Source organism: Erpetoichthys calabaricus, chromosome 16 (assembly GCF_900747795.2).
Source record: "Erpetoichthys calabaricus chromosome 16, fErpCal1.3, whole genome shotgun sequence".
NCBI lineage: Eukaryota > Metazoa > Chordata > Cladistia > Polypteriformes > Polypteridae > Erpetoichthys > Erpetoichthys calabaricus.
The window spans coordinates 73381617-73408581 of NC_041409.2; the positions used below are offsets into that span (position 1 = coordinate 73381617).

A 26965-nucleotide genomic window follows, 5' to 3' on the forward strand; every position below is an offset into this window, starting at 1 on the left:
TATGGTAACATTATAAGGGACACAAAGTGGGCAGCAGTTCCTCCTTCTGTAAGTTGTTTTACTTACCACAGAAAACCATGTCCTCTTAACTCAGAAATACTCAGTCTGAGACAAAACTCCCCAAAGTAGTGGTGCGTTGCTCTTGGCCTCTATGACCTAAAACCACTGAAGCATCATCTTCCAGGTCTCATAAAAAACTCTTTTAGGAAGCAGCACAACCCACTGTATGACTTGGATCGTTTCCTTCATTATAATCGATTTGTAACACACAACCAGTGAAATAAGACATGTCTTTGCAGTGAAGGAAGATCATCTGATTGCTGCCTTGAGGGTGAAATTGATCTCTCTCAGTAGTCCCACATCATCATGACATTGAGAACTTTGGGACCTCCCAAAAAACAAATAATTGATTGTCACACACAAAGCACAGAAGGATGGATGTGTGAAGAATCTGTTCTCTGCTTTCCTAACAGCAGGCAGCTCTGTAACACCAGCACTTCTATATGCTCTGCTGTTTGTAATTTGGGAATCGGCATGATAGCCAGAAGTCAGAAACCTAAGAGAATCAGACAACACATGAACTCCACATGAACAAAGATTCATGTCCAGGTGTTACTTCTGTTTGGGTTTTAAGATTTTGTAATAATAATAATAAAATAATTCTTTGCATTTATATAGCGCTTTTCTCACTACTGAAAGCGCTAAGCAATTGCAGGTTAAGGGCCTTGCTCAAGGGCCCAACAGAGCAGAGTCCCTATTGGCATTTACGGGATTTGAACAGGCAACATTCCGATTGCCAGTGCAGATCCCTAGCCTCAGAGCCACCACTCTGTGAATTGTCTATAATGCAGTATCGAACTGGTAACACAATTAAAGCATGAGTGGGTACTTGCAATTGCTGGGTGAGTCTGACAACTAAATGAAAACAAACTCAATGAAACTATAGCAAGGCATCTAATACAATCTGCGAGTAAAGGTAAAGAGCTGAGTTTATGAGCTTGCCAATTTTATTGTATAGTGTTAAAGTTGGAGGCAGACTGGTAGCACTGTTATCTCATGGGTGCATGGTCTAAATAGCAAATTTTAAGCCCTCTCACCATCTATGCGGAGTATGCACATTCCCTCATGATTATAAAGGTCTTCCTCCTGCATCCTCAATGTTGTTTTAGTCCAAATATGCCTGATTGTTATGTTTTTAAATTTTATTTAGGAGAACAAGGGATATACAGTACCACACAATTCTATCAAAGACATGAGCACTGTAAAAAAGCATGCAAGAAATATATGAAACTGAAAAGAAAACACACAACTTCCTCCAGTCCCACATCAGAGAGATATAGTATGACAAAGACATGTCAAAGTAATTTCTCACATATACTGGATTAAAGCAGCAGCTAAGCTCATGCAAAGTGCTGGCAAGCTATTTTATGATAGAATTAGTGAATCCTTATCAAGACCCTTGGTGAGAAAATTTTAATTTTTTCCAATTAAATATAAGATATGACTTTCCCATTGACATCTGAAAAGTAGAACTTAGATCCATCCAAGTGGAAAAGATTACTTTTAATTCCAAGCAATGTAGTATAGGTCACCACAATGGATTTTTCCTCAAGTAAGGGCTAATCCCATGTGGTGTCACTCCAAAGACTGATGCTAAGGGCTTAGGGGTGTTATAAAATCAGAAGCAATCTGAGAGATGTGCAAAAAGTTTGCCCAAAATGGTGTGAGTTTAGAGTACTCCCAAAATACATGACCAAATGATGTGGGCACCTGTTTACAGCATTCACAATTTGGACCTTGTCTGGGATACATTATAGACAGTTTTAAATCCGATATGTGGTATGCACCCACTCTATAATTTGTAACTGAACTATAATATACTTTGCACTAAATGAAGAAGAATATATTTTCAGAACAGGCTGAGTTCTAGTCCTTAGCTGAAATTCGAACAGAAAGATACGTTTCCCATCATCCCTTGATATTTTCTAGGGGTTAATGTCTTAAAATTTGTTGACTACACCTAGACAGCCTACCTGTATTTTCCTTAAAACTGACCATTATTACTTCATGTAAAAATCACTAAATCTCTGCAGATACTATAAGGGAGTATATTACATTAAACAATCAATGAAATTTTAAAGCTAAATGACTACCTTTTATGAATTTGGTTTAATCATAAAATATTCCAGATGGGAACTCTTTCTCCACTATTTTAAATAAAACTTTTGCCAGGATCTTAACAGCAATATTCAAAAGAAAGATTGAAAACAAACTATTACCGACTTCTGATGTGGGTGTTTTTGGTAGAACAGTTTGTTTTCTAGCTTCAATAAACATTTCCAGAATCAAAGGTACTAATTCAAAAGAAAATGTTTCATATAGTTCTGTTGGGATAACCATCTGGTGTTGTGACTTTTCCACCCCGCAATGAATTTATAGCATTTTGTAATTCAGAAAGAGTTATGAGTTTGTCCATCGTCGTTGCACTGATTGTATCCAAGTGTGGTATTTGTAATTTATCAAAAACTAGTTACTGTAACTTCAGTTTCATCTTCTTTATACTCTGACATACATAAAGAATGATAGTATACCTTAAAGAGATTAATGATTTCTTAATGCTCCCTGATTGACATTCCAACTGTAATGTTAATTTCTATTATTTATTTTTTAATGTACTTGCTCTGCTAAAATCTTAATGGACTTTCTCCATGTTCACAGTAAAGATACGGGGACATGTAAATAAGTTGCTTGGTTCCTCAGGTAGTCAGAAGGATAAATTCTACTTGTAGTGACAACCTGCTTTGCAGAGTGCATCATTTGGCAATCTTGCATATTTGACCAAAGAAATCTCTGACATCCTTATAATCTGTAGTTTAACTTTATGTGAAACATATGAAATGATTTGTGCCCTTAGATATGCCTTGGGTGTCTCCCAAAGTGTTCCTGCAGACATCTCTCGGGACATATTTATCTCTAAGAACAGATCATTTTGTGAGGCAATGAAGCTTATAATCATGGATTAAGTCTTCTGAAGGATTATAGAAATAGAACATAATGATTTGAGCTTTAGAATAGCAGGAGTGTGGACTAAAACACAACATTATTATTGTATTCACAGGATTCAGGTTAAAGGAGTAAACTATTTTTAATAAAAAATAGTTGATCCTCAAAAATAGAAATAGATTTATAAGTAAAAAAAGAATATTGTCTAGTATTTGGGTATAATAATCGCCATGGGTCAGACAGTTTATGATGCTTGATACACTGTGAGATAATAATTACAGTTTTAGGTATTGTGGACGGAGTTGGAAGAGTTCTACCTAGTGCAGGATTCATTACACAATTGAAATGAAAAGTAAATATGAACCTGCAAAAACCTTTGCCATAATTATTTTTCATTGGTATTTAGTGCATATATATTAACCAGAGTCATCTTAGAATCTAATGGATACTCACCACCATAATATACCATCCTTCAGGGTCTAATATTATACCAATGGCTACAAACGGATTTGCTATAAGAATTAAAATTGCTACTCCACTGGACCTTTTAAAGTAGTCAGGGTGAAAGTTCTGACAAACCCAATCTCTTTTCACTCGGACTAATCTTTACAATTGAAGTAGGTCTGCAAAAATAAAATCTCTTACCCCACAGGATAAAGACATGCAAAGCACGTTTCTTCTCTTAAGGTCATGATTGAGACCGCTGACATTCCAGTTAACAAATTTAATGAACAATCCAGATTAAAATGTTTTTGTATTTTACATAACTAGAGGGCTCCGAATGCATGCTAAGGAGGTGCTGTTGGATCATCTGCTGTCATGCTGCTGTCGCGCTGCTATCAGTTTTCCGTGCTGTACTTCACCCTCCCTCAATTGGACCTAACAGTCACTTAAAACAAAAAAGGCTTCGACCTGGCTGGGACGCTACAGTACTTTCGAATTTTACTGTTTTCATATTCTTTACCTTTCTCTGCATGTGTATCGCGCCGTTTGTTTGAGCCTTTCGAATTCCACTGCCTTCATAATCCCTTATCTGTCTTTTTTTCTCTCCAACGCTTTTGGGTCTCTTTTCTCCACACTGCTCTTTCTTCTTTGCTTAACGTATTGTCCTTATACGCTTTATATGTGCTGAGGATCTCATGTTCTATATCCCCGCGAGATGCTCCATGGCATTCTCTTTCGTCTCGCAGGTCTTTTATTTGTCTTCTGTGATCTTAACATGAAGATCACATATCGTCTCCTAGTCATTCCCTCCCACAGGATTTTTTTTTTTATAATAGAGAGATAGCCCTACAAATAACAACTTTGGACACCCATACCATACATGTTGCTGGGCATTTTTTTATAAACAACAAAAATAATGAAAAACTCAGAACAGCAAAGTGGACACAGAATAATTTGCTCTCGCTCCATTCCTTCTCCATACTTTCCAGCTAAGGCTAAGATCACAAATATCACAGTCCCAATCCTCACAGCAAGTTAGTAAGATGGTGAGATAATCAATATCTACAAAACTGGGAAAACTCAAAGACAAAGTTGTGCAATTTTTAAAGGATATGTGGTTGCAAGGACCAGTTAAACCATAACCATATAAATCTAAGAACTGTATTTCCTACTGCTGCAAATATGTGATAAAATATTTTGGTGAGAGTAACATCCCTGCCCCCATACCCAGTGCTAACAATAAAGTCACCATCTGGCAGTGGTGCTAGCTTTGGGACTTCATATGTCACTACAGATCTGAATACTCTGGCACTAGGAACTACTGGCAGTCTCTATAAACTGTAAAAAGAAAAGGAAGGTGAGCACACAAGGAGCAGTCCCAGCCATGTGAAATAACTACTCGTACTTTGTCTAAAAGATCTTGACTGCTGACCTGCCATTCCCTTTACAATGAGCCATATTCTTGATGACCTGTTTGGTGCTGTTTCAAGCTCAAAATACGTCATGGTGTCTGTTATTTATTTAGAAGTTTTATTTTTTTCTTTCTAATTTTACACTGCCCCAATTGCTCAAATGGTACTAAATTAGTCAACATCACAGAATTCCCTGCAATGGCTGGAAACATTCCAGAAATGTCAAAGCTGCCATCCCATAATAAAAACTGACTTGACCTTTTGAGTGCTGACAACAAGACTGTGACATCATGTAAAGACAAGCTTTAAATTTAAACCAGGTGCCGAGAGCTGTTTGGCGTCTCCTGGCTGCTGTACCCCTCATGAACAGGGAGAAATTACAGATGGTGGAGAGCTTCAGCAGAGGGATGCCAAGACGTTGCTAAGTGGGCAAAATCAAACTTATTGTCATTATTTAGAAACAACAGTACTACAGGGAATAAACAAAGATGTCCATGCAAAAGCAGATGAATGTTTTGAAATGTTCACAGAAAATTGTGTCACAGAAGATCACTAGTTGTACCTGGTGGAGAAGACTTTCTGAGAATAATCACCAAGTTTATACTTTTTCAATTAAAAAAAAAAAAACATCCTGAGATATATGTTTAATATAGAGATGCACTCTTATATTAACCGAAACCAAAGTCTTTTACAGAACAGCAAAAAATGTTGATTTGTCTCAAGTCTGCTAAACTGTCTTTGTTTAATATGGTATGTTTCATAAATGGCAAAATAAAACAAAGTCTCAAGACAACAAACATGTACCTGGTGCTTCTTCATTTTCTTTTAAGGTGGGCTGAGTGCTGCCTGATGTTTCACAGAATCCACATTTGTTATCAGCAATTGCTAGTTGCCGGCTAAGCCAGATGAGAGGGAAAAAAAAGCAAGCAGGCAAATGCAAAATTAAGGATTCTAGAGACAAATTGCCAAGTACAGCAAAAAAAATGAGGACTCTAATGGTAAAAATCAAATACAGGTTAATAAAAAAGTGCACCATGACCTTTATAACTTTAAAATTGAAAAAAAAGTAAGTCATCTTGACATAAATAAACATTGTGTTTAATTTTAAAAGAACAAAATGACATGAATTACTTCAAAAGTAGACTGTAAACTGCCCATTTACCAAACGGTTGCAGTATCGTGTCTTGACCAGCAGGTGAACCACACATCATCAACACCTGCCTTGCTACAAAATGAAAGTCACTGAGGGTAGTTCAGGAAATCTCACATTTAGCCGGTACATGAAACAGACATAACCGTAGCATCTTAATATGTAGCAGCCATTGAAAACCTAGTCTTCCGTTTCCCTTAAACACATGAAAATGTGCATTTCTTCAAGTTTGTTGGAGAAAACATAGTCTTAAATTATATTATTCAAAGAATACAAAATATACCATGGTTAGCACAATTCAAATATTCTAAATGTAATTAAAATAATACAATATAACATTTCTAAAGACAAATGTTCACTCCATGAATTTTGTATGCATAAAAAATAAGACTACAATCATTTATTAAAGTAAACCTAAAGGTTTCCACTTATTGGAAACCTCAAAAAGGAATCAAAAGCTAATTGTGCTGATATTAGGCAGCCCCTCCAGGAAGTCGACAGATGATCAAGCTCAATCAAAGGCAGTGTCTTCAGTGAGCCTAATGACTTTGGAAATCTGTGCACCAATGCTACAGGTAAGCTTCTCTCCCAGCCAAATAAAGACCTAAAACTACAAAAGACAAGGCACGGACCCCTTTGAAAACTAAACAAAAGGTGTTCATATTTGCATACATGATCCATTACCAAAGCTCCAGAGATGGTGAAACTAAGCCAACATGGCAGTACCAGATATTGTTTCAAGTGATCCCGGAGTAAGAAGGACTCATCTTTTTTTTATTTTATGGTTGATCTGTTTCTCTGAATCACTCATGTGATTTTAGCAGTGCAAGGTCATAATGTGACAGTGAGAGGACAGTTGGGTTCAGTTGATCCAGTACTTTCTTAGATTACAAAAGTAAAAAGTGCATCTGTACAAGACAAGAAAACAGTGTGACACAAGAAGCACCATTTTCTTGATATTTGGCACCATTGGTTTGCATAAGTAGAGTCACATTTGTAATTGCTAAACATTAACTCAGAAAAGCTATTTGATAATGGCAGCCTTGGCCGCCTGCATAGACCTTTCAATGGTCGGCACAAGGCTATTGATGTACAACCCAGTTTGAAACAATCAGTGATAAACTGAGCACTCCGACGCAAATGCCAAATACCAGCAGGGTGAGAGCCTGCAGAGACAGAAAAAGAAAAAAAAAAACGATTAGTAGGACATAAATGGGGGAAATCAGCAAATCAGAAACACATGTCATTAGCAGTCTTAATCTTCTTAAGTCTTTGTTTTCTTGTAAAACAGATTCTGGAAAATGACAGCAGGCACTCATCAAGGCAAATTCTATTATTGACTGATCGGCTGATTGCACTAAAGAGAGTGTACAGCTACTCGGTCCTTTAAAATCAAAATAATCATAAAGCAGAAATCCAGCACCAATCTATGGCAGCAGGACATACTGCTATACAAGAAAACACCGATGGTTCACAAAGCAACACTGAAAGCTGGAAAATATGTGATCGAAAACTCATTCATCATCCATGTTACTTGTACTGTGGACCTTGTAGTCTTCAGCACCTGAACTATTCATGATAACACTTTGCTTATAGCAAGTCTGAACCTTGAAGGAATGATCTGTGAATTTTTTCATCTCAAGAGTGACGGATAATCACTTCTGTTTGTTTTCTGACCCTACCTGGCTATTTCCTGAGTCACTAGGTGCTAAAACCCATCTTTGTGAATTTATACACAAGGTGGGGAGCAATACTATAGTAGACAAAATGCCAGTCAGTTGCTCAAAATGCCTACACCAGACTGTTTTGGCAACACTAGAAAACCTAACCAGCACCATTTGGGAAGGTGGCCAGAAATCAAAGTTCCTGGAGAAAAGCTTTGCAGGTAAAAGAAGAATGTGTAAACTCCACATAGGAAGTAGCCTGGCGCTGGATCTGAAACACGGTTTCATTCAGCTTTGATTCAGTGGTACTTTTCACTGCAACTGTGATAGATGTAATGGATGTACTGGCATTCCGAGTGGGGTGGTTTTGAACCCAGCTGGGAGGCCATTATTCAAGGATGGTGAGAATGGATGTAAATACCCCAGCCAGGATGGTTTCTATTTCCTTTCCCAATAGAGAAGAACATATATTATTTATGGACTTTGGGGAGACTGCCTACCAGGAACAACTCATCTCTGAATATGATTGGTGACAGTGCACATCTGGCACAACCGCAGACTGGAACCCCGCAGGGCTGCATGAGGCTCATAGCTCAGAAGGTCAGCCTTGTTGAGGTCCCTGGGTGCTTCCGGAGAGTGCTGCTGGAAGTGGACTCCCTTGCTTCATGGAGTTTCAGCCTGACCCAGAAGTGCTCTGGAGTGCAATATTGTGGCACCGGATGTAACCCCAGCTCCAGTATAAAAGAAGCCCCTCACCTCAACGGGAGTCAGAGTCAGGAGGAGGTGGACAAAACTTGGAATGGATTGGGTTGATTGTGGTAGAGAACTTGTAAACAAAGGGTCTTTTGAATGCAGGTCTGTATTTAGTGCACTTTGGGGTCCAAGACAACCCCCAGTGGTCACACAATTCAGAGCTGTCCAACTTAAAAACAAGATATTCATAGCCAAAATTAATTATTACAGTACATAATTGAAAAATCATCAACTGTACATTTTATACACTAGAGAAAATACATTCTATTTTACATACTGTAAACAGTAAACAATTGAATTATATGCATCAGGATTTCTTAAATTTTTTTTTCTTGAGACCCAACCTTGCTCTTCTCAGTGAATTTGAGACCCAGCTCGTCACCCCTGAGAATCACCACTGATCATCGCAATGTCGATTGTATAATCAACTATTGACCTAAAATGACTTTCATATACAGTATTATGTAACAGTACATACAAAGTACAGCATACCTTTTGTTCAGTTCTGTTGTAAGTATTGTTTTTTTAACATTAGGTTAATCCCCTTTGTGTATTCTCGGAAATGTTAATATTGCCAAATGGCACAAACATAATACGTGTTATTGACATACAGATTCTGGGACAAAACACTTGAGAATGGAATAAAGTGTGAGTAGTATGAGCAAGCTCTCTGCATGACTTTGCTATTTCAGGCTCTACTGTGTCCCTTTTATGACTCTTTTTAGGCTCTTCTTTTTATGTAAATATTCGAGTTCTTTAAAGCTTTCTTTTGCTCTTTGATTACTGCCCTGCGTTTCTATGGAAAAAAGAATCGGTGATTCTTTGTCTTATTTGTCGTGAAGCTATTCTTCTTACAGACTAAAGATATTAGTTCTGTTTCAATGGTAGAAACAATGAGGGACATGTATTTATATTTTCAGATTCCTTTTATATGACTCAATCATGTGACTCGATGTTCCTGTCAAGTGACTTCAAATTTATAGTTTTTACATTCTGAGATTTAGCTATTCCAGGAAATATGTAAAGTGATTAAGTGAAATAAGAATGTTTGTTTGAAAATGACAGTTTACCTTTGCGGATCCCTGTAAGGCAGGCCTCATCCATTGAGGAAAACAAATGGATATAGAACAATGAATCGGCATTACTGCTCCAAGAGCCAAGATGGCTTACAACTTAAAACATGAAAGGCTGAAATGGAAGCCACTTCCTCGGAAGTGTGGGTATATGCATTTTATTTATCTGCATCTACATTTATGTAATGAAGCCAGCATCTAAATCATCACATTGGAGGATTTCTAGAGCCTCTTTTGAGGCTTCCACAGTACGTTGTTCTTCATAGTGGTATGTTTTGTTTAGAGAAAAAAACAAGTTAGAAAATGTAGGTATGGTATAACATTCAGGTGCATTCAAGGGGTGTGCAGGCACTGTAGCTCTCAATGGCCTGATGTCAGAAGGTTAGTTTTAGAACGTTCTCAATCCATTTGATGGTTTGGGTCCAAAGACTGACTAATCATGTTTGGGCAAAAGGCTGAAAAAAACAGGCCTGGCCAGGACTCTAGTAAATCACAGGGGCCACTAACAATATCACTATAACCCATGCCCCAACACACACACACCCACACACAGATCATTTGCAACTGGCAATTAACATAACTTTAAAACACCATATCTAATTAAGTAATTCCTTCTTGTCTTGAACATGTCTGGTCATTATCATTTTCATGAGGTGGGACTTGCACAGCTATTCAGTTTTGACAATTTTTAGCAAATAACACAAGGAAAACGCACACTTTATTACAGCGATTGACTGTTGGATATCAGGTGAATGTGGCAGTCTGGTGGTAAACTACAGAGTGACCAAGTTTTCAAAGTCTCAAAAAAGGACACGAGTAGCAAGTATGACCAGGTATTAAGCCCATCCTCATTCGTTTAGTGGCTGCTTTGTGACATCGGGACATCAAAAGAGGGAGCTCAGGACATGGCTTGGTTTAGAGTAGGGTAAATACTGAGTAAACGTTTAAGATTCAATTAATCCAAAAGTATCACACTCATGAACCATCCAAGATTTAAAATTTACTTTTCTCACACCTCGGCCATGGGGCCACATGGTGGCACAATGGGTAGTTTTGCTACCTCATGGATCAAATGTCAAATCCTGCACCTAGATGTTGCCTGCCTGGAATCTGCACGATGACTCTATGTTTTCTGTGGGTTTCCCTCCAAACATGTTTTCCTTATTTTCCTTCAACCTCCTTGAAAGGTGTGCAGGTTGGATTGACTATCATTTCCAAATTCACCATGTGAGTTTAAGTGGGTGTGAGTAGGTTGTGAAATGGACCGGCACTCTGTCCAGGGCTGCTTATCACCTTGTGCCCAATGCTACTGGGATAGATTCCAGTCCACTGTGGCCCTGAATTGGATTAAGAAGGTTTGAACATGTTGTGTTATATTACCTCTGCCATAAGTAGCACCACTGAATATCCCCTAGTAAAATCAAAGACACTGAAATATCGTGCATCTTCATTCCTTTTTATTATTATATCTATACAAGAAATATGATAAGTATTGAACTTTCAAATGTCACCAGACTTCTTACAATTGTTGCACAAGTGGTATGTACTTTTTACGTTCAGATCTAATGGGCCTGGACTAAGCACTGTTTAGCTTATTGATTATTCTGTACTGCTTCAGGATTACATGTTGATTTGTAACAACCAGAATGATTTTTTTCTATACTACTTTTGTTGCTTAGTAATTATAGGAAGCTAAGCTACTATTGCTTGACAGAGAAACTTGAAATTTACAATGTCAATTTAAGCTGTCAAATGTAATGTTTTTTGTTTTTGTGCCTGGGAAGTGCTTAGTAAGTGTAGTCACATTTCAGGAGAAAGTATGTCTGAATTTAAATGCTTAAAAATGGTTTATTTCATCTAAGGGTGATCAAAATCCATATTTTCTAAACTAACAATTTACATTCAGACCTTTATAGTATTTCAGAGGACTCTTTCTGTATTGCTTAGAAGTTAAGCACCACCACAGACATAAACACCACTACCCAGAGCCTCTACTGCATATGAGCTGATGGCCCTGCCAAGCTTGTTCTCAGTGTTCCTTCTCAATGGTGCAGATATTCATTCTGCTGGAGTCCTCATATCTAGTGTATGTTCCACAGCCTTAGTGTAGAGATACTTGGTTCTTTCACCATGTCCGGTATTACTATAAGGTCAGCAGCACAGGGAATTCTGACTGGGAAAAATCCTGCAGACACTTGCAGAATTTGTTTGACTGAAAACAACAATTGCTGAAGTGTAGAACCTACACATTCTCCCCATGAGTTCTTTATCCACATACTCTGCTTTTCCTAACAAATGCCAAATATAACCATGCTAGACTCATAGCTGGACCAGTGTCAGTATGTGTAGATGTGATGGACAAAGGCCACATTCAGCTTTAATTCCTGTCTTGTGCTCAGTTCTGCCAGGATAATGTTCCCAGAAAGGTGGATGGATCTTTAGAATTGTCTTGAGTAAGTTCCTTTATGTTTCTTTATAAAAAAAAAAAACAACCCTATAATAGGAACTGGTAGATGGCATCTTGGTATCTGGCAGAAGCTCTTAATTTCAATGAAGACAGGCTATCACAGGGTATAGCATCTTTTATATCTGAGCTCTGCTGACTACATGTGACCTCTTATGTGATAGCAGATTTATTAGTGAGATGTTTTTGTGTTATTGTGAAGACATGTAAGAAGTAGTTGTACTTGTAGTGGCAGGTGACGTGTATGGTGTAAAGTGAAATTTTTACTTGTACTAATGCAAGGAGAAAACAGCGCCTCCATCAAAGGCTCCCTTTTATATTTCTATCACAAAGATCCTTTACATGTTGCTATTCATATTCTCATAACATACTTTTTGACATCATGTGAGATTTTCAACATAATCTTTAGAGAAAAAATGTTTACTGTAAGTTTCATGTTCATGATTTGCATAGTCTCACTCTTTTATGGATACCCGTGAGAGCAAGAAAGACCACTAGTCACTCTAATTGAACTGTGTATCTTTACAAAATAATTGTTTTGATCTTACATGGATAGTCTCAATCAGTGCCTTGATTGCTTTCTGCTGACTTATCATGGTATTTTTACTTCACTCTTTCTTCCCTAAGACTCTTCATCACACTTTTCAGCTGGTTTTTGCTTTTAGTACCCTGGTGTTTTTTTCCAAGGTTGTTTTGCCCACATTCTAAATCAATGTTTCAAGGTATGAGGCTGTTGAGCAAGTTCAAAACAAAGCTTTGTCAATTAAAAGCTCTTTACAGCCCCTTATAGCTCTTTTATATTTTTAGTTAATTTTAGGTGACAGGTTTCTTCTCTAGTTCCTTTATTGTCTTCATGTCACCATCTTATGACATGACTCCTCCTCGTTTGTTGTTTTCATGCTGTAAGATGAAATTCTGTTACAAGATATGGAAAGCTGAGCAGCCAAAAAAGAAGAATACACACTGAAAAAAAAGATCTTCTATTGCTTGTTGTTTTAACCTGGTGCTGGAATTAAACCAAGGATGGTGGACACCTGAGGCAGCAGCGCTAACCACTATGTATGATCAGTATGATGAGCTCCTAAAATATACAAGTCTAAAGAATTCTAATTGTCCTAGCAGGAAAAAAAGTGTGTCAACTCAAGAAACAGGCAGGTGTTCATGTGGTGTGCGGAGCAAGCACACAAAACAGAATGAGCGTTGATAAAATAGCTTTGTGTCATAAGCTGGAAAATGCAGCCTGTTAGTTTCTGTCTCAGGATACTTACCGATAATTTCTGAAGTGACGTGAAATTCTCACTGTTAATTTTGATGTAGAAAAGTCCAGGATATACAAACAGTAAGCATGTTGATGTGGTGGCACCTATGGTAGAACACAAATAAAGACCTATGAGAAGATTATGGGAAGTGCCATATAGTCTGACAGCTAAACAAAAGGAGCTTCCAATTTTAATACGGTAAACATCTTCACATAAACCTACTTTCTAATTTAGGAATCGCTTTAGTTTAGGTACTTCATAAGTGCATCTACTACTCATTTACTCTTATGTAACAAGGCTTTAACAAAAGCTTTTTTTGGTCTTCATAACACTTATAAAATGTCAGTAGAGTGATTATTCAACTCTTTGGAGTTTGGCATATTGACATGATGATTTGTGAATATGAAGGATTCATGTGTCTTACACTAAATACTGCATGTAATAACATGAGAAATATGTTTCTCTTCAGACCACTGCAAAGTGAAGTTTTGTTGGTAGGTCACACTGCAGAGATGAATAAACACTTTAGTGATGCTTTGTAAGTATTCTGAACAATTGTTTGTCAGTGTCTTGTTACATAAATGTACATAGTAACAGATGTATTTTTGCAGTACCTAAAAGTGTTACCATAATTTATCTTGCAGCATTTCAAAAAAAAATTCTGGAGTTGTTCAAGTTGTTCAGCTGTTCAATGACCCTGATATAGCAGGAAGGGATTATTTTATTTGTCTTTGAATGAATTGTCTAAATGTCTACCATAATTTTGGGGTATGAAGGTTTCATTAGGCCAGTTTAAGCCCTACTTTGCAATGGGTAAAACATTTTGTTTCACTAAAAAGTGGCATCAAGTGATTGCTATCTAGGCCTTTCTAAAAGTATACAGCATTCTAATCAATACTAGGAGGTAAACCAACCCTCTGAAACTTGCCAAGTAATACTTACCAATTACCCCAAATACATTCCTGATGTTTGGCACATATGCAGCCAGCAGAACAACAGTTGTCACCAGAGCCACAGTGACGAGAATGTGAGTAATCCAAGAAAATGGTCGACTATGGAAAAGCAGCATCATGACAGCTTTCCTTGCCTAAGAAAAGTTTGACAATTGCTTTTTAACAGATGCACAATCAAAAGCAAACTAAAAACCACAAATAAAATTTCAAACACTGTATGTGAAGGTAAGCTTTACTTCTATAACCTTATCAAAAGCAATAATGCCTTCATATGGCAGGTGCATGAGCTGAAGCACTGTGGAAAAAAAAGCTAGCGTGTGCATAACATAAAATGTCAAGATGGCAATTAAAGAGGATCTTAATGCAGAATGTTCTTCAACTATCTTGCTGTCCTTTTCCTTACTGCCACAGGAGGAAACAAAACAAGACTTTTTTCCTGGAAATCAGAAAATGTGAAAACTCCCCACTTTTATAAAATATCTCTGCAGGAACAAAAATATGGCTCTCAAATTTCTGGTAATGGGAGGACAGAATGGTTGCCTGTGAAACAGTGAGAAGGATTGTTTTATCAAGCGGATTTCATTCTGGTAAGTTCAATTAATTTTTTCATTATTATTTCCAGTACAATTAAAAGTATTGGTTGCTGGTCACATTTGTGAAGGAACAACATAAACAGTATAGTATAGATCAATGAAACATAAACAGGATTATTCTACTACACCCATTCCCTTAGCACCTCCATTCACCAGAAGACCATACAGACCTCCACTCTAGATTCTATAATCAGGGGACACTCTAAAAAGTAGAGATGTCAGTCTCAGTTGCAAGTGATGTTCAGTATGCTTTGTTAACAGATAAACCCTAAACCATCTCCAATCAAAGGTTTGCCAGCAAATACTGCATTCCCATCTCTAATTTATTTATGCACAGGATATGAGAAACAAAACAACTAGACAAGGAGGCCAGTCTGTCAGAAGCTTCCCCTCCCTGAAGCAGGAGGAACAATGACTCGGTCAAATAAGAAAAGTCAAATCATTTGGTAAATAACTGTGATCACAGGAGACAAGTGTGGTTTTGTTGGAATGCATAGGATTTGGCATTACTCACTGGGAAGTGTATAAGAGGAACCGTCAACAGCACAGCCAGCAGAATGCTAATTCTCACTGTCATGATAACCAAATCTTGTGGGAGGTATTTCTTGTAACTTTGAAGAAGTTCAGAGTCCACTTTGTCTAAAGAAGTAAACAAAAAAAAAAAAAAAGTGCCAGTGTGCATCCAAGTAGACATATAAAATCTCTTGGAAAAGAAAGCAAAGTTTTATTTACAATGGAGAAAAACAACATCAAGATGATAAAAGTAAATGTAAGGATTCCAGTAAGACCAAAATAAGTTCAACTAGCAAGAGAAAACTCATAACAAATACCAGTATGAGCCAAAGAAAAGAGTACAGTTGTGCTTGAAAGTTTGTGAACCCTTTAGAATCTATATATATAATTCACTAAGCCGCCGACAAGTAGACACCCATGGAAAGCACGCAAGACAGCCACGCCCACCAACTCTAAGACCATTGGATACGACGACAACTCGCAGAGCCACGCCCACCAACTTGGACGTGACGCCTCGGAAAACACGCCGTCATTTCTGTTCATCTGTGCTACAGTCAACATGCACCTCTGAGCCACGTTGACTGTTCATAGAGGCATGTTTCTCGCGGATGTGAATGGCTGTATGCAGCATGTAAAACAGTTTGCGATGGGTATCCCATGGGATCCTTAAAACAATCCTTTAAAACTGAGGTTAAAACACAATGAAGGAAGCAGTCTTTAAAAACCAATAGGCCCTGTGCCTCTTTTTCATTAGCATCTCACCAGCTTCACCGATGCAGGCCCTGTAACAGTCGAGACGCTCTCCCAGCAGCTGACTCCACTACTGTCAGTCGCCTGATTAAAAATGGCCTTTTGAAGGGGAGCTATGGACCCGCTATACCACAGGAACACATTGCCTTCGAGCCTGCTCTCGGTCACTCTAATGTTCTGGCTTTCTCTCTCTCCTCACTCGCTCGCACACTGCACAGGGGAGAAATGCCCGCAGCACGACTCCACCCGGAAACCGTTTGAGCCATACTTCCACGCCCCTCGCTACGCTGTGAGTGCGATGATTATTTATTTAAAAATGGCATTTTGAAGGGGAGCTGTGGACCCGCTATACCACAGGATCACCTGTGACATTGTCTTCACATCATTTTCCTTTTATTTCTGATCCCGTCGAAATCAGATCAGACACCCAGGCAAACAACTCTGAATAATCAATAGCTGCAACTACTTTGCCCGCCCCAACTCCTCACCTGAGTCGGTTTCGTCTGTGTTCAGCAGTGTTTCCCAAACTCAGTCCTGGTGAACCCCTGTGGATGCAGGGTTTTGTTCCAACCAGATTCCTAATCATTAATGCCGGTGAAACTCCTCCGGGATAAGTCGGTTTTTCAAACGCAGCAGATTAGTCTAGCAGGATGTAATAATCCGAGATGAATGCGTGCCCCCGTGCTGAGTGAAAAGCCAATGTATATTGAGTCCAGAAAACATGATCAGCAAGTCTTTGATAGGCTGCAACAAAATGATGAAAGAACGGGCGCATTTTTTTCACACAAGCTGGGTGGGTGGGTGTTAGTTAATTAGTTACTCGAAGGATTTCAAGATTTAATATGCACAAGCGTTAACACTGCAAAAACAGCCCAAACCAGAAAAGACGGCTGGCAAAAAGTGGCCGGCAAATTAAACACGTGTGCATTGTACTTACTGAAAGCAGCGTTACGGATTTTGAAAATGTTCATTTTTTTCCCTCTGCTTAAAAAACATTTAAAAAGCGGCGTGATTATGCGGCGTATACTACGCCGCGGGTTGGTATGCAGCATGTAAAACAGTTTGTTTGTCACGGATAATTTGCCTTTTATTATTACACGAAGACAATTTCCTGTTAGATTGGCCTTTGCGTTTACAATTAACAAGGCACAGGGCCAAACTTTCAAAAAGATATGTATGTATCTGCCAAAACCAGTTTTCAGTCACGGACAGTTGTATGCTGCTCTCTCCAGAGTTCCATCTTTTCATTCACTTACTGTTGTATCGTCAAACCCACCTCTTTTAGACAACTGTGTCTTTCCGGAAGTGTTCAGCCATCAATAAATAATTATGCGGCGTATGCCTGCAGGAACACGTGCAGCGAGCGAGCGACACACACACATACACACACACATACATACAGGCGCCCGCGATAGAGAGAGAGAGAGAGAGAGCGCTGGACACATAAGAATAATAATACTTCTTTACATTGATATAGCGGTGTTCTCAGTATTCAAAGCGCTATCCACACGGAGGAACCGGGAAGCGAACCCACAATCTTCCACAGTCTCCTTACTGCAAAGCAGCAGCACTACTACACTGCCACAAGGCCGTTAAAGAATGCACCGGGCTCGATTTTGTTTTCACTTCTGTTTACAGCGATCGGGTCATAGATAGCATTGTTGCAATGTTACTTTCTTGGTGGCATTTTACATTACGGATGTTACACATGTTCATTTTTTCCCCTGTGCTTAAAAGACATTAAAAAAGTGTTTCTCAACTGTGACTCCGGAACATCTCAGTACGCAAGCTATATTAAGCGTCAACCACGAAGACTCACTACACCTTAATCTACAAGTACTGACACTTATCCCTACCGACGAAGTAACTTTCACCAGCGTGGCCTTCTTCGTCACAGACGATCCCGCTTTCAGTCACGGACAATTATATGTTGCTCTCTCCAGAGGTCTATCTTTTCATTCACTCACAGTCGTATCCTCAAACCCACGCCATTTTGACAACTGTGTCGTTCAGGAAGTGTTCACCCATCAATACATAATTATGCGGCGTATGGTACGCCGTGGGCTGGCTAGTTTTCTATATTTCTGCATAAATATGACCTAAAACATCATCAGATTTTCACTCAAGTCCTAAAAGTAGATAAAGAGAAACCAGTTAAACAAATGAGACCAAAATATTATACTTGGTCATTTATTTATTAAGGAAAATGATCGAATATTACATATTTGTGAGTGGCAAAAGTATGTGAACCTTTGCTTTCAGTATCTGGTGTGACCCCCCTTTGCAGCAATAACTGCAACTAAACGTTTCCGGTAACTGTTGATCAGTCCTGCACACTGGCTTGGAGGAATTTTAGCCCATTCCTCCGTTCAGAACAGCTTCAACTCTGGAATGTTGGTGGGTTTCCTCACATTAACTGCTCGCTTCAGGTCCTTCCACAACATTTCGATTGGATTAAGGTCAGGACTTTGACTTGGCCATTCCAAAACATTAACTTTATTCTTCTTTAACCATTGTTTGGTAGAACGACTTGTGTGCTTAGGGTCGTTGTCTTGCTGCATGATCCACCTTCTCTTGCGATTCAGTTCATGGACAGATGTCCTCACATTTTCCTTTAGAATTCACTGATATAATTCAGAATTCATTGTTCCATCAATGAAGGCAAGCCGTCCTGGCCCAGATGGAGCAAAACAGGCTCAAACCATGATACTACCACCAGCATGTTTCACAGATGGGATAAGGTTCTTATGCTGGAATACAATGTTTTCCTTTCTCCAAACATAACGCTTTTCATTTAAACCAAAAAGCTTTATTTTGGTCTCATCCATCCACAAAACATTCTTCCAATAGCCTTCTGGTTTGTCCACGTGATCTTTAGCAAACTGTAGACGAGCAGCAATGTTTTTTTTGGAGAGCAGTGGCTTTCTCCTTGCAACCCTGCCATGCACACCATTGTTGTTCAGTGTTCTCCTGATGGTGGACTCAACATGAACATTAGCCAATGTGAGAGAGGCCTTCAGTTGCTTAGAAGTTACCCTGGAGTCCTTTGTGACCTCGCTGACTATTACACGCCTTGCTCTTGGAGTAATCTTTGTTGGTCGAACACTCCTGGGGAGGGTAACAATGGTCTTGAATTTCCTCCATTTGTACACAGTCTGTCAGACTGTGGATTGGTGGAGTCCAAACTCTTTAGAGATGGTTTTGTAACAAGCACCAACAACTCTTTTTCTGAGGTCCTCAGAAATCTCCTTTGTTTGTGCCATGATACACTTCCACAAACATGTGTTGTGAAGAGCAGACTTTGATAGATCCCTGTTCTTTAAATAACACAGGGTGCCCACTCACACCTGATTGTCATCCCATTGATTGAAAACACCTGACTCGAATTTCATCTTCAAACTAACTGTTAACCCTAGAGGTTCACATACTTTTGCCACTCACAAATATGTAATATTTGATCATTTTCCTCAATAAATGACCAAGTATAATATTTTTGTCTCATTTGTTTAACTGGTTTCTCTTTATCTACTTTTGGGACTTGAGTGAAAATCTGATTATGTTTTAGGTCATATTTATGCAGAAATATAGAAAATTATAAAGGGTTCACAAACTTTCAAGCACAACTGTAAAGTGAATTCTAGTACGATTTGTATTACTACAGCTCAAGATTTGATCTGCCTAGTACAATCAGCATGTGGATTTAAAATGCTTGTACATATTTTCAAAAAATTAACTGGGCCTGACATCACTTATGCAGGTCTGTGTCATGATAAAGCCTGTACCATTTTATAGCATTTGAACCATCCCAGGAAGCAACTGCTTAATAATAATAATTTAATAATTTTTTGCATTTATATAGCGCTTTTCTCACTACTCAAAGCGCTCAGCAATTGTAGGTTAAGGGCCTTGCTTAAGGGCCCAACAGAGCAGAGTCCCTATTGGCATTGACGGGATTCGAACCGGCAACCTTCCGATTGCCAGTGCAGATCTCTAGCCTCAGAACCACCACTCCGCCCTATACAGATACCACCACATTAAAGCCTCTTTCAGCAAGTCCAAAAAAAACGTTCTCATCTCTAAGTGTTATATAGAGTGGTATTAGAAGGAGGCAAATCACTCTGACTTTCAGCTTATAACACAGAGAGTGTCAAATGTCATACTTGTGCACCACATATAGCACACTGTTACATGCTTCAATATGCTGTATAAGCTTTCTGCATTTCTTTAGTATACTGTTTGACTGTAAAATTGGTTCTGTGACTGTTACAATCAGAAGTAATGAGATTTGGAATTTCACTGTACTGTGCTTGTAAAAAAAACTGAATTATATGTTGCAGCACAGTGGCACAGCACTTAGCAGTGACTGTAGTTACAGAGACTTGAATTCAAGTCAAGCCCAAAGCACATCTGTTTGGACACTCAGGCTTCCTCCAGCTTCCCAGATATGTGCAGATTATGTTGATGTGTGACTTTGGTTTGATCCGGTGTGAGTGCAGGTGCAACTATGAGAGGGCACTATTGTACCCAATGCTATGCAATAAATAGTCTTTAAGTTCCTGCAGCTTTGTCCTGACATTCTGCTTTGCAGTCATAAAGGCAATACTGTTTGTTAAAAGAACCCAAAAACAAGTGGTGGCTATACTTACTTCTGAAAACTTTAGTCAAAAGGAGGTATAATACAATATCACATGTATTTTATCTGTTGTCTAAATACAAATTTGTCCAGTACAGCATAGAGTGTAAAGCAGATATCAGCTGTGAGCAGTATACCAGTCCAATGATGTATGATATATTCAACAATAAAAATATTAGCTTGATAAAAACACTAATAAAAAGACCAATTAAACACATAGACACACTACATGAAAGAAATATACATGCTCTCAATTTCTACTCTGACTCCACTACAAGTGATCAGAATCTAATGTCAGTAAACTGTGTCCTACAACATGTTTTAGTGTGCTTTATCAGTTTCAGTATTTTAGTTTCATTCTTTCTGATCTCCCTCAGATGCCCATTTATCTCCAATTAAACATTTTGCCTTTAATGTACTTTATTTTGTACTTATTTGGCTAAGTTGTTTATTAATATTTGATCAATGGTAATAATAAATGTGAGTTTGCATGTTCTCCTTCTGTCTGCATAGCTTTCTTCAGGTTATTTGTTTCCCTCTCATCTTGTCTAAACTTGTCAACTGTGAATGATGTTTACACTACAGGTCAAAAGTTTCAAGACACCTCAGTTTTTCCAGTTCTTCTTCAAATTTAATCAGTTGAAATGCAACGGATGACCTAAAATGGTGAAGAGATGAGCAGTAAACTGCCAGAGGTTTAAATGTAAAGTTTGGGTTAGCAAAAACTGAAACAAATAAATTTCAGAATATTACAAATGGACCTTCTTGAGGGAACAACTAATAGGTTATAACCTACAGATGTTCTGCAGCAATTAAAGTGAATGAAGCCTTGCAAGTTAAAGTAAACAATTTGCAGAGGTGTCCCAACTTCTGTTGATTACGTAAAACCATCTGTCTGTCTTACAACAGAGTTGGAAGAGCAGTGTTATTACACCCTCTGAGGTACTACTTGGACAAAATTCCAATGATAATGGCAAGAAAACAGCAATTAACAAATGAAATGAGATAGAGCGGGCGGCACGGTGGCGTAGTGGGTAGCGCTGCTGCCTCGCAGTTGGGAGACCTGGGGACCTGAGTTCGCTTCCCGGGTCCTCCCTGCTTGGAGTTTGCATGTTCTCCCCGTGTCTGCGTGGGTTTCCTCCGGGCGCTCCGGTTTCTTCCCACAGTCCAAAGACATGCAGGTTAGGTGGATTGGCGATTCTAAATTGGCCTTAGTGTGTGCTTGGTGTGTGGGTGTGTTTGTGTGTGTCCTGTGGTGGGTTGGCACCCTGCCTGGGATTGGTTCCTGCCTTGTGCCCTGTGTTGGCTGGGATTGGCTCCAGCAGACCCCCGTGACCCTGTGTTCGGATTCAGCGGGTTGGAAAATGGATGGATGGATGAGATAGAGCATTATTACCCTTAGAAGTTTAGGCCTTTCATTTAGAGAAAAAAAAAAATCAATGAGTCCAGTGGTGTCATCCACAATCCAAAGGTAATTGGAAACTGGAAGAAACTCTGATAGGAAGAGAGCTGGCACAGCCAAACTGACAACTCAATGAGAAGACAAGTTTCTGAGGGTCACCAGCTTGTGTGATCACAGGCGCCTCACAGCACAACAGCTTCAAGCACAGCACAACAGTGCAGGTTGTAAGAAGTAAGTCAAGTTTCTATTGTGAAGAGGAGACTTGATGCTGCAGGTTTGATAGGTTGAGTGGAAGTAGGAAAGCCATTCCTTAAAGGACAAAATAGGGCCTTGAAGTACCAGCTGTGGACTGCTGCAGACTGAACAAAGTCTTACGAACAAATAAATCAAAATTGAAATCTAAGGTTCATCACACAAGGTTTTTGTATGTCAATGAGTTGGTGAAAGGATGGTCCTCCAGTGTCAAACATGGAAGTGGAAGTCTGGTGGTCTCAGGTTCTTTAGTTGGAGGCAGAGTTGGTGACTTGCACAGAGTGACTGGCATTCTGAATCACAAGAGTTACTACAGTTTGTTGCTGTTAGATCAGTAAAAGGGGGCTACTTTGATGAATCAAAAATTGGAATAAAGGTTTGCACACTTAATGATTCCTTAACTTGTTTTTTTTTTATTTACCACTGTTTATTTGTTCTATGTATTGATTTCATGAAATATTAAGACATTAAACTGTGTGCATTTCTATAAAAACTGAGGTGTTAAAAAACTTTTCACTGGTAGTTTAGGTGTACATTAAATTTCTTGTATCTCTATTTTTACATCAAGAAAAAAATGTTCTGCAATTACAGGTGAAAATGTTAGTAAGAGAACCATCTTACCAAAGAATGTGAGGTATCCAAACAAAGCAGAGAGGAGGTAGATTATAAAGCTTAAGGTGATTCCAGTGTTGACAACATTTTGCATTCTGCTTTTTGAAGGTCTAAATAGAAACATTGAAATGGAGAGAAGCATGTATAGAATATTAGGAAATACACAAACAAAAATGAACTTAAAACACAGTACCACTTCACCATCATCTTGCCAGTTTAAACCTGTACAGGATAGCAGGGGCTTAGGCCTTTCCTGGCACCATTAGGCATAAGGCAGGGGCGCCGGTCTGTCACAGGGCCCACTAACACAGACACCCACAAGCACCCACATGGGTCCAGTTTACTGTTTCCAGATCACCTAACATGCACATTTCTTGGAATGTGAGAAAAAAATCAAACCACCTAGGGAATTCAAAAAATGCTTCCAAGGAGAACATGTAAACGGCACAAAGGCAGATGAACTGAACTTTGGGAGTGGGAATAGTGAGGTAGTAGCATTATCCACATGTTACTGCAGAATCTTTTTTTTCCAAAACTGTTAATAGGAGTCAAGAACAAAATTATAACAAGTTAATGCCAAAAACCAGATAGATAAAAACTATTATCCATGACCATGAGCTTGATTAAGAAGGGGGGAGAATGTTATGCATCTTTAGTGTTTCAAACAATTTCTCTCAAAAAAAATAATCTTACCGTCACTCAATACACCGACCACAACCTGACATTTTTGACACAACACTGACATGTGTAAACTGAGGCCACGCAGTGTCGTAGGTGAAAAAAGGGGGAATCAAGGAACTTTTACCTTCGAAGCTCACAATAAATTGGCAGGACTGACGTATGACACAAGAATGAGAAAGCCATAGTAGGGATTGCAAATGCACTCTGAAAAAATAAATTAACGCAAAAGACAAAAAGGTAAATGCACAGTAAACTACTTGCCTCATACAACTAAAAGAAGCATGGTTGTAAGATTTACTTTAAGTCATTTTTTTTGTTGTGAAACTGTTTTTTTGCTTCAGATTATTAATAAATCTCATGTTCACAGAAGGAATAGTAGTATAATAATCCAATCCCTTGAACTTTTCACTTTTTACTGTTACATACCATTGAATCACAACAGATTTAATTTGGCTTTTTTTTTTTTTTAACACCAATCAACATAAAAAGATTATTTAATGTCAAAGTGAACACAAATCTCTACCAAGTGGTCTAAAATGATTGTAAATATAAAACAAAAAATAACTGATCACATAAGTATTCACTCCTTTAATGTGAAACACTTAAATCATCAATTATGCAGCCGATTGGTTTAAGTAGTCACATGATTAGTTCAATGGAGATCACCTGTCTGTGGTCAAGGGGCCTCAATTGTTCATAATCTAAGGCACCTTAAGTGGAAGGTCCAATGTGTGAGGAGTCAGTATTGTGGCCTAACATACACAAGGAAGACAAAACAGCACTGCAAGCAACTCTGTGAAAAGGTGATTGAAAAGCACAACCCCGGGGATGGAGACATGAAAATCTCCAAGTCACTGACTATCCCCTTTGGAGTCCAGTTGAAGCAATTATGAACAAATGGAAAGAGTGCGGTGTAAATCTGCCTAGAGCAGGCCAATACAAAACAGAGTGATGGTGTAAAAAGAAGACAAGTGAGGGAGGTCACCAAGAGACCCAAGAAAAAGTCACGTTACAGTAGAGGATTTGATTGACTTTGCAGACAATAACTACTGCTTGGGTGCTTCACCAGTCTCAGCTTTATGGAAGAGTGACAAAAAGAATGTCACTCTTTAAAAAAAAAAAAAGCACATTAATAATAATTCTTTATATGTCACTTTTCTCACTACTCAAAGCGCTCTACTCGCAGGGAGGATACGGGAAATGAACCCACAATCTCCTTACTGCAAAGCAGAAGCGCTACCACTGTGCCACCTGTGCAGCATCTTGGCATTTGCCAGGAGGCACAGGGGAGACTCTGAAGTCAGCTGGAAGAAGGTTCTATGTTCTGATGAGACCAAAATTGAGCTTTTTAACCATTGGAGTATATGGCATGTTTTGTGTAAGCCAAACAGTGCACATTATCAAAAACAAACAATCCCCACTGTTGCACATGGCAGAGGCAGCCATCATGCTGTAAGGATGCTTCTGTGCAGCTGGGCCTGGAAGGCTTGTGAGAGTAGAGGATACAACAAATGCAGTAAAATACAGAGGAAAATCTAATGCAGTCTGCAAAATACTTGTGTCCTGGTAGAAGATTTGTTTTCCAGCAAGACAACCATCACAGACATAAAGTCAAAGCTACAAAGGAATGGCTTAAAAACAACAATGATAATGTCCAGGAGTGGCAGAGTCACAGTCCACATCTCAATCCAATTAGAATTTGTGGCTGGACTTGAAAAAAGGCTGTGCACTCAATTTCTATGACACCTGGACAGAGTTTGAGCAGGTTTGGAAAAAAAGAATGAAGAAAAAATGGCCAAGTCCAGTTGCGCAAAGCTGATAGACAAAAAACCTTTGCGAACAGATTCAAGGCAGTCATGGCTCCAAATGTGCATCTCTGAAATATTGACTTGAAGGGAGTGAATACTTATGCAATCAGTTGCTTTGTGGGTTATAATTAATTTAACACACTTTACAGAGATCTGTTTTTGCTCTGACATTTAATAGTCTTTTGTTGGCCACTGTCAAAAAATGACAAATTAAATCAATTGGGATTAAATGCTGCAAAAGAATAAAATGTTAAAACTACAGTACACATTTAGAATTATGTATTGTGCATTTCTAAATTATCACACTTCAGAGGACACTGCCAGTGGTGTAGACCAACAGAAAAGATTCCCCTAAAAGAGTGATTCACGTTTATGATGAGCGGGGAGCTGAACTCATGAACCTGACTTTGTGGTCTAATGATCAGGTATCTCCCGAAACATCTTTTGTTCTACACCTCCTAGACACAATGCAACTTAAAATGTAGAAAAGCAAGGTTGGAAAAAAAATGTTTGATTTTACTTGCCTGAAAGGAAATGGTGAGAAGTCTGGGTTCACATTCACTTAAATTAGAGAACTATAAGGATTGGGGAAGAAAAAAGAACAAAATGAAATATTTGTACGAAAGGTAACATTTACCAATTGTGTAAACATTTTTATCATTAGAAATTCAATTCATTTGCTTTTTTCTATTAAAGATGTTGGTGAGCTGTTGATTTTGTCTTTAAACAACTGTAGGAATCCATCTGATCAGGTGTTCATAAGTCTTTTCTGTGGTCTCCAAGCTCTTTTTGGCTATTTTGATCAAGTTATCGCTGCTGAATGTATAAAGGTATCTTAGAATTGACATTTAGATGGACTTCCGTCCTGTCTAGGGCTGCACATTGAATCCAATGCTGCCAGGATGGGTCATGGCTCCCCATGACCCTTAATTGGATAAGAAGAAATGAAAATAGATTGATGGTCAACAGAATGAATAATGCAGAATAACTCATAGCTGGGAATTATAGATGCGTACTTTCAGTAAATTCAGTTTTAAGATGGTGAAATTTCTACTTTTTCTTCAGGAATCTGTAAAAAAAATTCTTTCCATCTCCTTCCTTGACAACTAGTCTTATCCTAATATATTATTACTGTGGGTGAGAATGAGAGCACAAGCATTTTTTGCTTTTTGCTGCAAGATGCTTTGTAATATTCTTAAATGTTATTTGGCAGTTCATTCATCTGAGTTTATGGTAACAACAACAACCATACTTATTTATATAACACAATTTCATTAATGGAAGCACAGAAAAGAGGTTTTAATAGAAGCCTGTGAAGTCACATGACTGTCTGTTTCCTCCACAATCCAGAAGTCACTGACTCAGATGAAGAACAACAAAGTTAACCTTACTCTGTCCACCCTCTCCTACTGCCATACTCTCCAATCCTTCAAAAACTCCTATTTATCATTCCAGAGATAAGCTTTGACCAGATGGAATCAGAGAACTGCTTATCATCTTGCTACTTGGAAAAGTCCTCACCCACAGTGTCGTCATGCACCTACAT

General features: G+C 38.6%; 1 protein-coding gene across 1 annotated transcript in view; it reads right to left on the minus strand.

Annotated features, from left to right (window-relative positions):
• Positions 1 to 5987: 5987 nt before the first annotated feature.
• Positions 5988 to 26965, minus strand: part of slc38a6 (solute carrier family 38 member 6) — a 73623-nt gene continuing 52645 nt past the window's right edge. Inside the window, exons 10-16 of the mRNA XM_028822073.2 lie at positions 25944 to 25994; positions 23736 to 23815; positions 22940 to 23040; positions 15283 to 15407; positions 14165 to 14309; positions 13232 to 13326; positions 5988 to 7175 (exon numbers count right to left, since the gene is read on the minus strand). Coding sequence (XP_028677906.1) covers positions 7092 to 7175; positions 13232 to 13326; positions 14165 to 14309; positions 15283 to 15407; positions 22940 to 23040; positions 23736 to 23815; positions 25944 to 25994 — 681 coding nt within the window. The 3' untranslated portion in view covers positions 5988 to 7091. The remainder of the gene's footprint in view (positions 7176 to 13231; positions 13327 to 14164; positions 14310 to 15282; positions 15408 to 22939; positions 23041 to 23735; positions 23816 to 25943; positions 25995 to 26965) is intronic.